Source organism: Pleurodeles waltl, chromosome 12, assembly GCF_031143425.1.
Source record: "Pleurodeles waltl isolate 20211129_DDA chromosome 12, aPleWal1.hap1.20221129, whole genome shotgun sequence".
Classification (NCBI taxonomy): Eukaryota; Metazoa; Chordata; class Amphibia; order Caudata; family Salamandridae; genus Pleurodeles; species Pleurodeles waltl.
The window spans coordinates 245,775,673-245,790,737 of record NC_090451.1 but is presented as its reverse complement, the minus strand read 5'-3'; the positions used below and the strand labels follow the sequence as shown (position 1 = coordinate 245,790,737).

Genomic DNA, 15,065 nt, shown 5'->3' with positions numbered 1-15,065 from the left:
ATTCTCGAAAAACTACAGCCAAGAGAGCTTTCTAAATACTTCTCATTGGAACATGCACATCGAGTCCTTGGTGTTTCCCCACACCCAGGAGCTCCCTATTGCCCGATTATAGCTAGCATTTTTAATTACCGTGACCAAGATGTAAATTAGAAAACTGTTAGGAATGCCTCTCCAGTTCAATACGAAAATACAACTATAACCTTCTTCCCAGACTTTATGATAGAAATGCAATGGCTACGATGAGCTTCTTAAAGGCCAAGAAAGCCCTTAGAGAACGTGACATAAAATACTCCATGATTTTCTCCATCAAGGTGCGGATTGTGGTGGAGGAAAAGACGTGGTACTTTGAAAGGCTGCAAGACACCGGGGATTGGCTTGAGGGCTGGCGCACTGCAGAAAAACCACAGAGTCTACTGCATCAGGGTTGAAGATTTCAGGAGATCGACGGACTAGTCCAGTGGATGGACGAGGGACCACAGAAAGAGTGGAGCATCTCACCAGAAAAGGCCATGACCTAAACCCTCAGGTGGGTTTGCACCCCCTTGGAATGACTTCTTTGAGTGTAAATTGATCACTGTTTTGACCAGGCCTGGACTACAATCGCCTCATAATCTATATTTCAACTCCTGGACTTGGCAGTCTTGCCATGGCGCATGAAGCAGCACCAACGTGGTAAAAACGTTCCTTAATTAGGGTGGCACAAGGGGGGTGGGAGAAATCAGATGTTGGCAACAACCACCTTAGTTAAATATGTTGGGTTGGGACGACAAGCGCTCTGCAGAGTTTGGGAGATGGGTAGATTTGAATCCACCATGCACAGAGGCGGGGAGGGTGGTTTGACTGACTTTGCCTTGACTCAAGCCTCTCCCCTGTGTCCTCACATTGCAACTAATCTTCCACTTTCATGCTATGTACTGCCTCTCCCCCCCAACCCCCTAAGTCAGTGAGCCGTCCTATTTATCTCCATGGTGTCGACACCCCCTGATATCAAACTGATATCCTGGAACGTTAACGGTCTAGGGAATAAGTTAAAGAGGGGAATGGTATGCCAATATCTCAAGAGGCATGCCCCTGACATTGTTCTCCTTCAAGAGATGCATTTACAAGGCAATACCTATCGAGCCTTGGTTCGCTGGGGATTCAAAATGGCAGCCCATGTGGGGATACCTCAGGGTCCCAAGGGGTGGGCATACTATTACATAGATCACTGCCCCTTATAGTTAAACATACCTGGGTGGATCGATACGGGTGATATGCAGCACTCTCTGGAAAGTTGGAAGGCACCACACTAAACATTATTTCTGTTTATATCCCCCCCAAGACTTCATGAGACTGCATTTGCGGAACTGGGCGCTCAAATGGAAAACTACTACTTTGCGGAGACTTTAACGTGGCACACTGCAAACATAAAGATCAATGTCCCTCTTGGCAGATTGGCCCGATCCGACACTCACTGGCAGACTTTCTGGCAGCTATTCCATTCTGGGGCTCATGACAGTTTGTCACGTATAGATTACATACTTACCCTATCTCACTTAATTCCTTACTTTAAGGAGATTGAACATCTTGCCAGAGGACTATCCAATCATTCCCCAATCTAGGTGACCTACGGTAATCCAAACAACGGGCAACCACAACTAATGATCAACACCTGGTATCTGAAGGTCCCCTCTATTTGTAATAACTTAACTACTGCAGCAAACACTATTTTGAAGAAAATGTGGCTTCTTAGAGTGAGCACAGATGCTGTGGGAGGCATTTAAGGCAGTAATTAAGGGCCAAGGGGTTTTGGTGATAGGGGGATACAAAAAAGATAAAAGGGTGCACCTGAAGACCTTGGAGAGGGAAATTTGGGACCTGCAATCTACACTCATATTCAGAACAGATGAACTGGCGACATCGCCTGGCCTTGAAACAAACAGAATTTAGGGATGCCACTGCAGACACTGGCCGCTCACAATACCTTGTTCAACAGCGCCGCCTCTGTAAAGTGAGCGATAGGGCTGAGAAACTGCTGGCCTGGCTTGATGGAAAAGAGAGGGCTAGGAAGTGGGCGCCTGCAATTTTAACAAATACTGGGGACCGGGTGAGACCTAGGCAACAAATCGCAGATGCCTTTGTGACCTACTATACACAGTTGTACTCACTGAGTCTGGCAGCCTCGGCTGCAGATTCTCGTGAACTGTTGTCTGACATCAATTTCTCACCCTTTCCCAATCAGACAAAAACCTATTAGATCAAAAAATAACGCATGACGAATTAACACAGGCGATTTGTGATTTATCTTCAGGGAAGGCCTTGGGGCCCATTGCTCTCCCTACTGAACTATATAAGATTACAGCACCCACGGTCGACCCCCATTTCCTTGCAATTATCCTTAACAGCTGGGAGAAAGGTGTTCTGCCCCAAGACCAGAGACTAGCCAGTACAGTAGCAATACTCAAGGACTGAAAACCACCGGAATCTTGTGCCTCCTACAGGCCTATTTCACTCCTCAATGCGGAGGTAAAGATCTTAGCGAAGCTTTTCGCCTCCAGATTAGTCCGAGTGATTCCCTCCCTGATTCACCCGGATCAGTCTAGCTTCATGCCGGGCCGGAGTACCGCCTTTAATATGAGGCACCTTCATGGTGTCTAGGGTTGAGCATCCAACATTCGGGAGGACGCCTTGGTGTTTTCACTAGATGCTCGGATGGCCTTCGACACTATTGAGTGGAATATGTGTTTGAATTCTTCCAAAGATTCGGCTTCGGGCTGCAGTTCTTGGCCTGGATAAGTCTCCTTTATACAGAACCTTTGGCCCAAGTTGTTGTCAAAGGAGGCACATCTGCACCGTTTCGGTTGCAGCGCTGCGCCTGTCAATGATGCCCACATTCTCTCTTAATTTTAGCCTTAGCCTTGGAACCGCTGGCAGTCTTGATATGCGGCGACTCCCTGATTAGAGGTCTGAGGTGGACGGAAGAGTGGGAGGATAGGATATCCCTCTACGTTGCCGATATTCTGCTTTACATCGCAGACCCGCCCTACACCCTTAATAAGATACTGCATATTCTTACGCAATTCCACCGATTTTTGGGTTACACCATGAATTGGGACACATCGCTGCTTTACCCCCTAAATGGGGAGGGCCAGAGACTGCCCAACGGATGCAATGCCCGTATTACCATCGAGGGATTCAGATACTTGGGTATATATGTCACCAGAGAACCAAACATCTTTTATGCCCGCTCTTAAGACACCACTGGCACCCCTTCGGAAAGATGTTGAGCGCTGAAGGACCCTTCCCGGTCACTCCAGGGCAGGGTTGCCTTATTCAAAATGATGGCACTGCCCCACTTCCTCTACGCCCTCCACAATACACCATACTAAATCCCTGCCTCATACTTTGAGACTATTAAATGCAAAATGCACACCCTCCTTTGCAATGGAGGCCCTGCACTTATAGCCCTTAAAAAATCAGGGAGGAGCTAGTACGATGGGGGCACTGCCATACCGGACATACGAAACTACTGCAGAGCAGCGCAACTGGTAAATTTTAATTACTGGGTTAATCTTCCTATGTCAGAACTGGCTTACCGTATGGATCTTCAGGCCATGAAGTCAGGGGGTTTCCTAAGAGCAATTTATGGGGGGAAAAAAACCTCAAACCTTCCCCACTCTAACAGCTGTGACTCAAACTCTGGCATGAAACCTTACATACACTGGGATGGAAAAACACAATCACACAGCCCACTCCACTGTGAGACACCATACAACTTGGCACTCTGGATACACACTTGGGATTCCATAACTGGGATCTCACTGGCATCTCAAGAATGAGAAACCTGTAGATGTTCAGCGCCATTCTGCCCTTCACAGGTCTCCAAGCCACCTATCAACTTGCACCCACTGAAACCTACTGATAGCTTCAAATTCGCCATGCACTACACAAGAAACTTCAGAAGGGGAACACTTCCCAGAAACCTCCCTGCTTGAAGGCCGGCTGTTGACCGAATACATGCCCAAAAAAGCAATTTCCCTTACATATCGTAAAATTAACAACAATGACCCAGATACACTTGGCGCCCAGCGAGAACACTGGGTAATTGATTTGGGACAGCTAGAAGACGATGTATGGCTGGATGCCTTGGCTTCACCGCGAGAGGTTGCCATCCGCTCTAAATTCCTCTTAGAACAACTGAAAATCCTCCGTAGTTGGTATAACACCTGTACTACCTAGGCAAAAATGGGCAGAGTGGCCACACCCCTCTTTCCTCGACACTGTTTTCATGTGGGGACCTTTTATTATATGTTATGAAATTGCCCCACTATACGGGGCTACTGGGAGTCTGTGGAACCTTGCTTAAATAATGTATGTGAGAGCACTGTTGAATCCTCTCCTAAATGGTGTTTGTTAAATATCTGGGATAAAACTGGTATTACCCGTATGGATCAAACCTAGATGACACTGGGGTTAAAAAAGGTAAAACGGAATATTGCCTGAACTTGGAAAGCAGACCAACCCTCGGAGCTGGCTGACTGGAAACTTGATCTAGACTGGTGTATGTTAGCGGAAAGAGTGATATACAAGGGTAGGAGCTGTCCGAGAAAATGGACTAAAATCTGGGGGAAGTGGAATGAATACCAAGGTGGAATATGTACCCCGACCAGCCATGCAGAACTAAGTGTCACAGATAGCTCCTGCTTTCTATATGGGTGGGATGGGAGAGGGAGGAATCCAGAACTTACCAGGGGAAGTGGTAACAACTGATGGCAAAAGAATATTGTAAACTCTGTGGCTCCACTGTTTTGTTTATCGTATTTTGTGCAATAAAAATATATTTTTTTTAAATAGCAAACATGCTTTCTCGTTTATGTGAAAGAGCTAAGCACCAAGGATTTAAGTGGTTTATGGGAACGGTGATGGTGTAACCATATATAACAAGGAATAAAGTACCCCTGAAATAAAGGATAAGGATTTTGAAAGGCACCATGGAATTCCATAATCTACTAAGGAACTTGCCCGTCAGCTTTGTTCATCTATCTGGTCATGAAACTCCTTGGTGACTTGAAATATCCTTAAAATGTACAGCAGGGGGCTACTTTATCCCATAAATATGTGTATTTTTAACTGCAGTGGAATATGTCTGATACCCAACCACAAACTTGAAACAATGTCACTGAGGTGAGTATCTGAAAAGATACTGCTACTTGTCTAAGCCCACTCACACAATCATGCACTAACATACAATAATCACCCAGTAATTTTACTACTCTAAGTACCATTTCCAGGTGTCTCACTTCCTAGATTTGATATTTTTTTTTACCTGTGTTTACACTTGAATAAGTGAGACATTGGGTCAACACTGATGTGAACTTCAAAAGTACCCAAGCCCTATGGGCTGGATTCACAAAGGATTTTCTAGTAGGTTTTAAGTTCATAAAAATAGACAAGATACATGTCGGACTCCATTCAGGGGGGACCACGGTGCAAGCAGCAGTTACTGAGCCTCAACCATGATGGTTGAGATTGTATGCCCCGATATCCCAGGGTCCATCATACTGTGACTCTGCAAACTGGGCCAAGTACCATCCCTTCAGCATCTGACTTTCAGGAGTAGCGAAGGCATGCAGACTTAGGTTTCTCAGGGAGGTGGCGTGAGGATGTTCAAGCTTGGCACTCAGCAAACACACATTAGTATAATAACTGACTCACAAAACCTAGTGCTCGACTTTCAAGAAAAAAGTATTTAAATGCACACTAGAACTAAATATTATACATAACAAAATGTACATGAAGTAAATTAGTGTCCTGGAGCTAGAATAGGATGGAGCCTTTTTCCGCTATTGACCTTGGTGCACCCATGTGGTCCAGATGGGTCACTCCTTGGCTTTGGTTCTAGCATGGTTAGGCTCAGCTGAAGATTACCCCTGTATTCCTGTGTTCATGCACAGTCTCTTTAACTCAATTTACTGGTTCTCACAAAATGAGTCTCTTTCAGTCCATGACTGCTGCTACTTGCATGGCTGCCTGGCTCCTCTGATGTATGCTCATGCACCCTCTTCTAGGCTAAATGCAAACCTGCAGTTCCTCTTTCCCTTTTCAGCGGTCTTGTCTTGGTGATGAAGCAGCAGTCGGTACTGGCTGCACAGGGAAGTGTCAGATCCTCTCACAGCTTGTCCTGCAAGTGCTCAATGCAGCACTGCTTGGGCTGTTCAGTCTCAATTCACTATGGTCACGCATGGCCAAACTCGAGCAAATAGTGAGAACTCACGGGTTGGATAGTAGACCATGGCTTCAGGCCTTTCACAATTCTGAGATCTGATAGCAACTCGAGGTCACGCTGCAACTGGTGCAGGTGTAGTGCCTTGAAGCCATGCTGTGGTTTCATAGTCCATCCACAGAGGCACTGGTCATGCCACAACTTCGTAGATCTAGCTCCGGTCACGCCACAATTTCACAGATTTGGTTCCAGTCAAGGTGCAACTTTCTCCAAGAATCACACAAGACAGTATAGGGCCTGCTGACACCAATGCATAAAGCTCTCTCTCCAGAGTCCTCTGCTTTTACACCAGGATCATGCTGCACCATGCTCTTTCTGGACAGTCACTCTTTCTGCAGGGTTGGAAGTCTCCTTCCCCTCTCTTAGGAGGAAGGCTGGTATCTCAGAGTGTCAGGATAGGTAATTCACTTTTGCCATAAGGGGAAGACTGACGTGATGTGCCCTCATCTCTGGGAAGGTGGTTGCACTAGTAGTCTCCTGTGTAATTTGCAGAGCAGTCCCTTCCTTGGTAGTACAGAACTTGAAACTGGAACAACAAATGGGTGCAACTTTCATACATTCAAAGCAGGCAGGATATGTGAATCCACTGCCCTTTCAGAACCAGTTTGGAGAGGTTTGCGATTCTCAAGGCTGATGTGTGTAGAGTGATGCTCCTCACGGCAGGGTCGTCTCTAGACTATAGCACCCACAACAGTGGCACAGAGAGCTGCGAGTTTTCTGCACCTGGCTGTCATCAGCCACAGTGAAGCATGATTAATGGAAAGACAAAAGGCTGTCCTCACCTCAGGAGTCCCTTTCAACTTGAACAACAGAGACTGCAGTCCCACACTTCAGGCTACAATCTACCAAATGCCAGTGGTTCGGGGAGACTAGTCAGCAGCGCTCCTGTAAGCAAAATGCCTAATTTAATTTCTTTAAGAGTCATGGCCCTCTTCAGTGTCTAGTATCCTTTCTCCAACTTCAGGAATGTCAGCAATACACTCCCACTGCTTGGGAAAGCCACCTCACCTCCATCTTGTGCACAAAGCCAGGCTTGGAGTATCCAAAATGGATCTCAGAGGCCTCCACTTACTCAGGTTTACCTATACACACCATATAACTACCATGCAGGTCACATGCACAAACCTGCACAACACAGTTGGGATGTCAGTGCTGGGATCTAGGTTAGCACTTAGAAGTGGAACTTTACATGAGTGGGCCAGTAGGCTTCACTCCAATGACACTAATAAAAAGGCTTTGTCATAACTAAGGGATCAGAGAACACAATATGCACCAAACAAATGACAGGGACATCAGTCCATGGCTTGTACACTGAGAGCACGCATATCCAGGTTACAGGACAGGCCCAGACCATCACTCTTGTCAAGAGAAAGGCCGAGACTTCTGCACACACATCAGATAAGTGTGAGCTAGCGACAAAATCAAATGGCATCAGAATAACCTGCGTCACCTCCAAAGTCACTTATGTCACAGACACTTAAAAAGTGATACTTTATCTTCCCACAGAAAATTAATCTGTAGAAATATCCTGAAGCATCAGGATGGGTTGGAAAACATTGGAGTCTACTGTTCATGTCTCAGGGTGTTTTCAGGGGATCCAGAAGTGGAGTCTTACAGGTTTTGTTAAGAACAGCTGCCTCTGTGGTGTCAATTCCAGGCACCGCAGAGAAAAAGAATAGACAGTAAAAAAGGAGAAGCTTCACCAAAGAATACATACACAAACTGCAACAAAAACATCCTCAGAAAAAGGAGTCTGGAGAGTAATCTGAGGAAAGTAACCATCACAAAAAACATGACAGACGGCATATACCTTGGTCTTCTAATAAGTAGTTCCTCCTACAGATTCTTCACCTATAGAAAGTCTACACAGGAATACACTGAAATCCTGGGAAAGGCTGGAGGAGACATATGGAGTAGACTGGATCACAGGTGTTAGGACAACAGCACAACAAAAAATCATTTTAGCTCTCTCCTCGAAAACCAACCAATAATACCTGGTGAGGTGTGCGCACGGACCAGATGCACAACAAGAGTTGTTCTGAATTGCTATGCCTCTGAGAAGAGCCACAGGTAAAGATGTATCACTCAGTGCATGCTACAATACCTTCAGACAGACCTTTCTTTGCCAACCAGTAGCACAATCTTATGACACACAATAGTAGCCAATAAGAGAGTGTCCGCTTATAAACATCCAATCTTTCCTGACCTCAGGAAAGCCAACAAATAACTGTTTTGGCTTTCTGAAATCGTATTAACAAGAGGTATTATAGATAAGGACACTCAAATGTTCCAAACAGTACAGTGTCTCCTCCAACCTGGAAGAAAGTAGCAGAGGAATAAATATATGGTGAAATCATCTAAATTATAACTGAAACCATATTTTGCCTAAAAGATGGTGCAAAATGCAGCGCAAGCCTGTATGGTAAAACAAAGCCACAATCAGAAACTAAAATGGTAGTGTTCGCAGCTCTGCTATGTGCTTAGCTTGGCTGATGCAATATCAAATCATGTCCTACAGATTCGTACTTTAACAGGTATGAGAGGTCGGCAACTTAGAAAAGCATTACCTCAGTTGAAATATCAGTGTGGGGAAAAGGATTTGATAAAAAGGAGCTCACCTTTTAAAAACACTTTGTTAACAAAAGTGACCTTAATCTAGAAGCTTTGTTCTAAACAATGAAGAAAACACCACCATATAGCCTATCACTGTAGTTAACACAGAGTCTTACTCTAGCCAGGACACTGTAAGCTGAAGGATGCTCATAATGAACCAGGAAAAGGGGATAGACCTCTCATGTTGCACAGGTCAACAAAATCTTTTCCACCTACAAGACCCTTGCATGACCTGTGAAAAGCCCACCAACCATCATGACATTTGGAAGAGAACAATCTAACAGACAGGCTCAAGCCTTCAAGCAAGGGGGGCAGGAGGATTCCGAGACTGCGCCTTCATGTTTCAGTTAAAGGTCCTTTCTGTGTGAGCAGGTCCTAATTCAGCAGCAGATGACCGGGAGAGCAGATGATCTACATACCAGGTTCTACATGGCTAACAAATTCATATCTATCCAATGGAACTTCAGCTTCCTTATCCAATTGATGATGAACAGATAGGGGAGACGATGTACAGCATCTGACAGCTCTGGTGGATATCACAGAAAAACTGCCCCCACTCTCCCTAATAAAACATTGTGAGGCAAAGGATCTCACTCTTGTTATTCACAGAAAAGGCAAAAAGATTACCTCATGGAATTTCCCAGACAGCAAATATCTCGGAAAAGACTTGATTCAGTGACTATTCATGAGTGGAAGATGTTTGTGTGCTCAGAAAGAGTGTCTACTCTTTGTCCTTTCCAGCCAGGTGAGTGACTGACAACTTCATATTGCATGCAAATGCATCAGACCAAATCTCCATGTTTTCTGTGCACAGATACTTTGACTTGATAGCACCTCTTTTGTCGTCGCAGTGCATTGGGTAATTTTGTTTATAGAACCCTGAACCAGATAGGTTAGAGGAATATCACTAAGGTCAATTACTTCCTCTTAATCAAACAGATTGACATTTCTTCATTGTACATGACAAGCCAAAGCCCATTCCTGTAAATTCTACAAAGATGTTTTTGAACTACACGGAGGAGGCATCCATCATCAGGGCCTTCTCGGGCCAGCTTGTTCTAAAATGGGGTTCTCCTGAGAAAGATACAGTTTGGAGACTAGCCTGATTTGTCAGTCTTTGGTCTAGTGAAATCCTGAACTGTCCAGGTCAGTTCAGATGAACTGTAGGGACTTACGAGGAATCCAGGATACGTTTTCATGCCTGAGAGACAACAATGGTTGCACAGTTGTGAAATATTGTACTATAACTGGGAGAACCTTTATTTTTAAAAAGTGTTGGAGCTGGAGATAGGCTAAAGGTAAGCAATGCACAATGGTAGTGCTTCGTTTCTACCACCAAACGTGAAGATTTCCGTGGCTGCATGGACACTATTTAGCCTTTCACCTCCAGAGCTTTAAGGTTTATGTTTAGAATGACCACCCAATCTTTTCCATCTATGGAAATAGGTTCATAATATAAATAACCACATTTGGTCTCAGGTCCCATCTCTTCAAAAAAATCCTTTTGCAGGCTTTGCAGAACAATCTTCCTGTTACATCAGCAGAACTCCCATTTCTTGATCAAAAATGTCTGACTAGAGGTTTTGAGAGAGGAAACTGAGGAGATTTATGAGAAAGGTATGGAGTGCTCCAATGTAATTAGAAGACTCTACTAATGCAAGATGATTCCACTTGATTGTTTCAGCGAGCTCACATTACCTCATTGATGCATGGTGAAAGGATTCTTCCTCATTAATGAGGTTTTGTAGTCACTAGAGCTGAATTTGTAGGAGCAGTATGGTGGTAGCATCTACATCTGCTACTGAAAGGGCAAACGTTGTTGTAGTGGTTATGTCTGGGGGGACAACCTATGACTCTGGTATTAAGGTCTTCTGATAGTCAAACTTCTGAAATCACTATGCGTTTGGAAGAACAAAGTAGTAGGACCTTTGCAGTAGTACTACCAAGTTCACAGTTTTCAAGAACTTGTTGAATTTGTCGCTCCCTGTAAAAAGGCATTTCCTTAAGCCTGCTCCGGACATCTGAAGAAAACTGGCCAAGCACATCCAAGCATGGCTATGCTTGACCATCTTGACCTGGACAATGCATTTACTGTATCTAGACAAGCCCTTAAGAGATTGTGAGAGACATTAAGGCAATCCTGGTTCTTTAAAAATGATCAGCGAGGAATTTCATTATCTCTTTACCATTTCCTACACAACGTGGACAAAACGCTCCAGGCGGCAAAAAATAAAGTCATAGTATATGCATTATCTTAAACTAACATTTGTTATCTGCAATCCTTGCAGGATTTAAAGCCTGGGGCATCCTAAAAGTAGAAATCTCAAACACTTTTAAAAAGGATAAGAAAAAACTGGCATGCAACAAAACAGCAGTCATCAGTCCTGGAATGTTTATTTGGACTGCGTACAATGTCACTAGCAATAATACCCACTTGACTTTGCTCCTGGAGGCTTAATTGCCACGTACACAACACATATGCAACATTTTCAATATTGAGGCTGATACCCAAGAGAGGAATCAGCTGAAATAATTATCCATTACAAAAATATTTGCCAAGGAAATGTGCTATGAAGGCTTTTTAATGTTGAAATCTCTATAATTTTATGTACATACGTTGCTAGAGTACCAATATGTAAATTGTCCTTTCTCATGAAGTCTTGTGTTCAGGAAAACCTTTGTGAATCACCAAAAACACCTACTTGACAAACAAAACCAGGCACACTGAGCCCCCACACATCTTGCAATAAAAAAGGGAGAAAACAAGCACACTGAGACACCTACACATCTTGCGACAAAAATTTGCATATTTCTAAACTGGTCACATGGTCAGATGATTGCTTTCTTCCATTCTAAAGTCTGGTATCTTCAAACATCTGGCAAATGAAACCCAGAAAAAAAATCACATAATTGATGTTTGGAAAATCCTTGAGAATGAATTGTTAAAAGTAGGTTTTCTTACATATTTTTTTAATGTGACATGATTCAATGGCATCTTTCAGTATGTCACACACATACCTGAAGGTAGAAACATAACCTCAGAAAGGAATGGCAAAAAGCATGGTAGACGCTCACCTTGTAATAAAGGCAGAGTATAATCAGCAGGGGTGTTACATACTGAAGCAGATTTATCTGTGGAAGAACATGCATGTCATTAGTCCATTTGCAATAATCAAAAATACGAAGGCACGATTATTCATTGAGATCACTCGTCATACAGGGTGGTACAGATAAATTTGGGAAACATCAGTGAAATTATTGAAACAAGAATACGCTGGAAACGTGAGCAATTCTGATTATTCAGGAATGAAACAGGGCTGACTGGTCTGTGTGAACAATGTGCCTGTCTTCCTAGGCTTATACTACAATGCAGGGTTCCATCTCTACATTTGAGCAAGTCCGTTCTCCTAAACGCCCTCCCAGAGGTCTTACATGCTACATTTTGTAGTGCATTTCAGTTACATGAGAGGTTAGCAAAACCTGACAAAGTCATGACCTGAGTGGTGACCTCCAAACAGAATCCCTCCTCACTCTCCAATGCCAGAATTTAAATTAGATTTGACTTTCTACTTCAAAAAATAACTCATCCTTGTAGACGACAGCTTCCATTTCCAATCAAATATCTACTTACCACTAAACACACACACACCCTCACCTTTCAAGATTATGCTCAATATTCTACAAGACCCAAATTAAATATGCTACTTTTTTTTTAACTATATTTCAAACTAGGATCTTTTTTGATTAACCATGACACTTTTCAGAAGGTGGAGGTGCTGAAGCTAGATACGGAGTTTTTAGGTCTGGGCTTACCTGACCGGTGAGTGTATTATTTTACGGGCCTGCTGCAGTACGCTGTACAGTGGTGTTTGGATGGCCCAAATGGTGAGAAGGCACTGCTGGCAGAGTGGGGTGCTAGAACGGACCTTCCTGTGTATCTGATGAGAGGATTGATGGTGCTGGCTGGCTGCCCGCTCATCGTTTGTCAGGTTGCAAAGGTTTGTGACAAGCACTCATTACTGTGCTATGTAGGGCCCAGAATGCTAGACTGTTGCCTCTTCAGTGGCGGGCCGTTTTTCAGCAGATACAACATGTAATGGATCGGACGCAGTGGTACAGTGGGGGATGATCCACTGAGGGAGACTTGTGTCTCAATGGTACCTTCCTCACGATGGAGGAGGCACAAAATTGCTATCAGTTACGACTAGGCCAATTCCTACAATATGCTAGCACTCAAACACAACTTGCAAGACCTCGGTTAGCTTCACGGCAGAGCTGAGGGAGTCCCAGACATTGCGGCTAATGTTAGACCCAGGCTCCTCTAAAGGGATGATCTCCCAGATATAGTATGCCCTGAAGGCTGACCGTAGAGTGGATGTCGCAGATATCCGAGATCGGTGGTCGCCCGACCTACCGGAGCCCCTCATGGACAGTGAGTGGAGACAGGCGTTTGCACAGGTGTGTGAAGTTGCTACCAACGCCCGCTTCAAGCTTACACATTTCATTTACTTGCACAACACCTACTTAACACTCCAATGGCTCGCATGCATTTAATGCTGCCTGTTCACCGGCTTGCCTGAAATGTGGAGCAGCACCAGCACCATTCCTCCACATGACCTGGAACTGCACTAAATTGCGGACTTTCTGAGATGAGATACTGCGGGTACTGCTGGAGGTCAGGTGGGTCCAGACAGAGACCTCGGTCAGGCACTGGCGCGTGAGAGTACTACAGACTCCGCAGAAAGGTGCACGGATGACGCACACTCCACTGGATGCGCCCCAATCCACCTTGCTGGACCGATGAAGGGCGGATCTACTCGAATGGGAGGAAGCTGAGGAGCACAGGTTGCGGCTGGCCAGTACCAATGAGAATGCGGAGGCAGACCTGGAATTCTAGGGCACCATGCTGGAAGGGTTTGATGGCCAGAGATTCACAGTCGGTCACCCCCTACGAAGCACTCACCGGGTTCAGACCTGGGTATCTCCTTGGGGGCCACGCAGACGGGATCCCCAGATGCTTGAAGGATCTGTAGGTGTGGCTGTGCGAGGATGTGGATATATGCATGGATGTTGGCATCAGTGAACGAAAGTGTGTGAATACATGCGAGGGAGAGACTGTCGGGGCACATGTAAAAATTCAATGCATCTGTCTTTGAGACTGCCTGGACCAACCCCCTGGAGCTGAGTTGTTCACACCACTAAGCCTTTCCCTCTGGGCCTCTCTCACCCCCTTCCCCATACATACAAGATAATACGGTCTCCCCCTGCTTCTCCCTAGCTTACCCTATCCTGTGTCCCTATCACAGGGGGAGGTTCCCAGGACAATGCACACACTGACTAGCTGATTATTTTCTTGGAGTTTATTTCTGTTCTTTTCTCATTTTATGCTCTTGATGGTCACAGTGTACCTAGGCTTCTTTTTTTGCCTTGATATGATACTCCTGTACCGCATTGCATATGTGGAATGTACATGCTGTAAATGTGTTAACATATCCTCTGTGCCATATATATGTATGGCATCCTATTATACATTATGCTTTGTGCCTGTTGAAGGAAAAACAATAAAAACAAATTTTAAAAAAATTCAAAAATAAAAAGTCATGACACCTTTCCAGAATGTTAAAAAACAGTTGACTCCCCTTCTGTATCTGAAAGCACAGAACATCTAGTTCCAGAATATAATGGCTTAGATAGATGCCACAGATGCTGGTCATTGGCAGTAAGCCAAAGACTCTTCCATGAATGTATTACAATGAGAGCGGTCTGGGATTTGGCACAGATTCTGAACATTTTATCCTGCAGAAAAGAAATGCTATGTAGTATTGTTCAATATCAGGTAGATCCTCCTTCATTTAAGTCAAACACCAAAGTCCATTCCACAAACCCATGGATCAGATCACAAACAATGTAAAGAGTATTGTCTCTTTCACTGATTCGCTCTCCTCTTAAGAAGCAGTTTTGTCATCCCAAATTGGTCTGCTCTCTCTCAGAAAACATTATGTCACTTCCACACTATTACTTCTTACAGAGGGCTCGGAGTTGGGTATAAGCAGTGACAGCTTATTAACTTTTGTCTGGAAAAAAGGTAATACGGTGGCTGGATGGACCATTTAAAATACAGGCTGTAGGAAGCTGTCTCTGTATATACTATATCAAAATGAGATATAGTGTGCACAGAGTCCAGGGATTC

General features: G+C 44.4%; 1 protein-coding gene across 1 annotated transcript in view; it reads right to left on the bottom strand.

The window, feature by feature from the left end:
* The window catches only part of DPY19L3 (dpy-19 like C-mannosyltransferase 3), a 482,898-nt gene that overhangs the window by 102,398 nt on the left and 365,435 nt on the right, over positions 1–15,065 (bottom strand). The window contains exon 15 of the mRNA XM_069217640.1: positions 11,951–12,007. Coding sequence (XP_069073741.1) covers positions 11,951–12,007 — 57 coding nt within the window. The remainder of the gene's footprint in view (positions 1–11,950; positions 12,008–15,065) is intronic.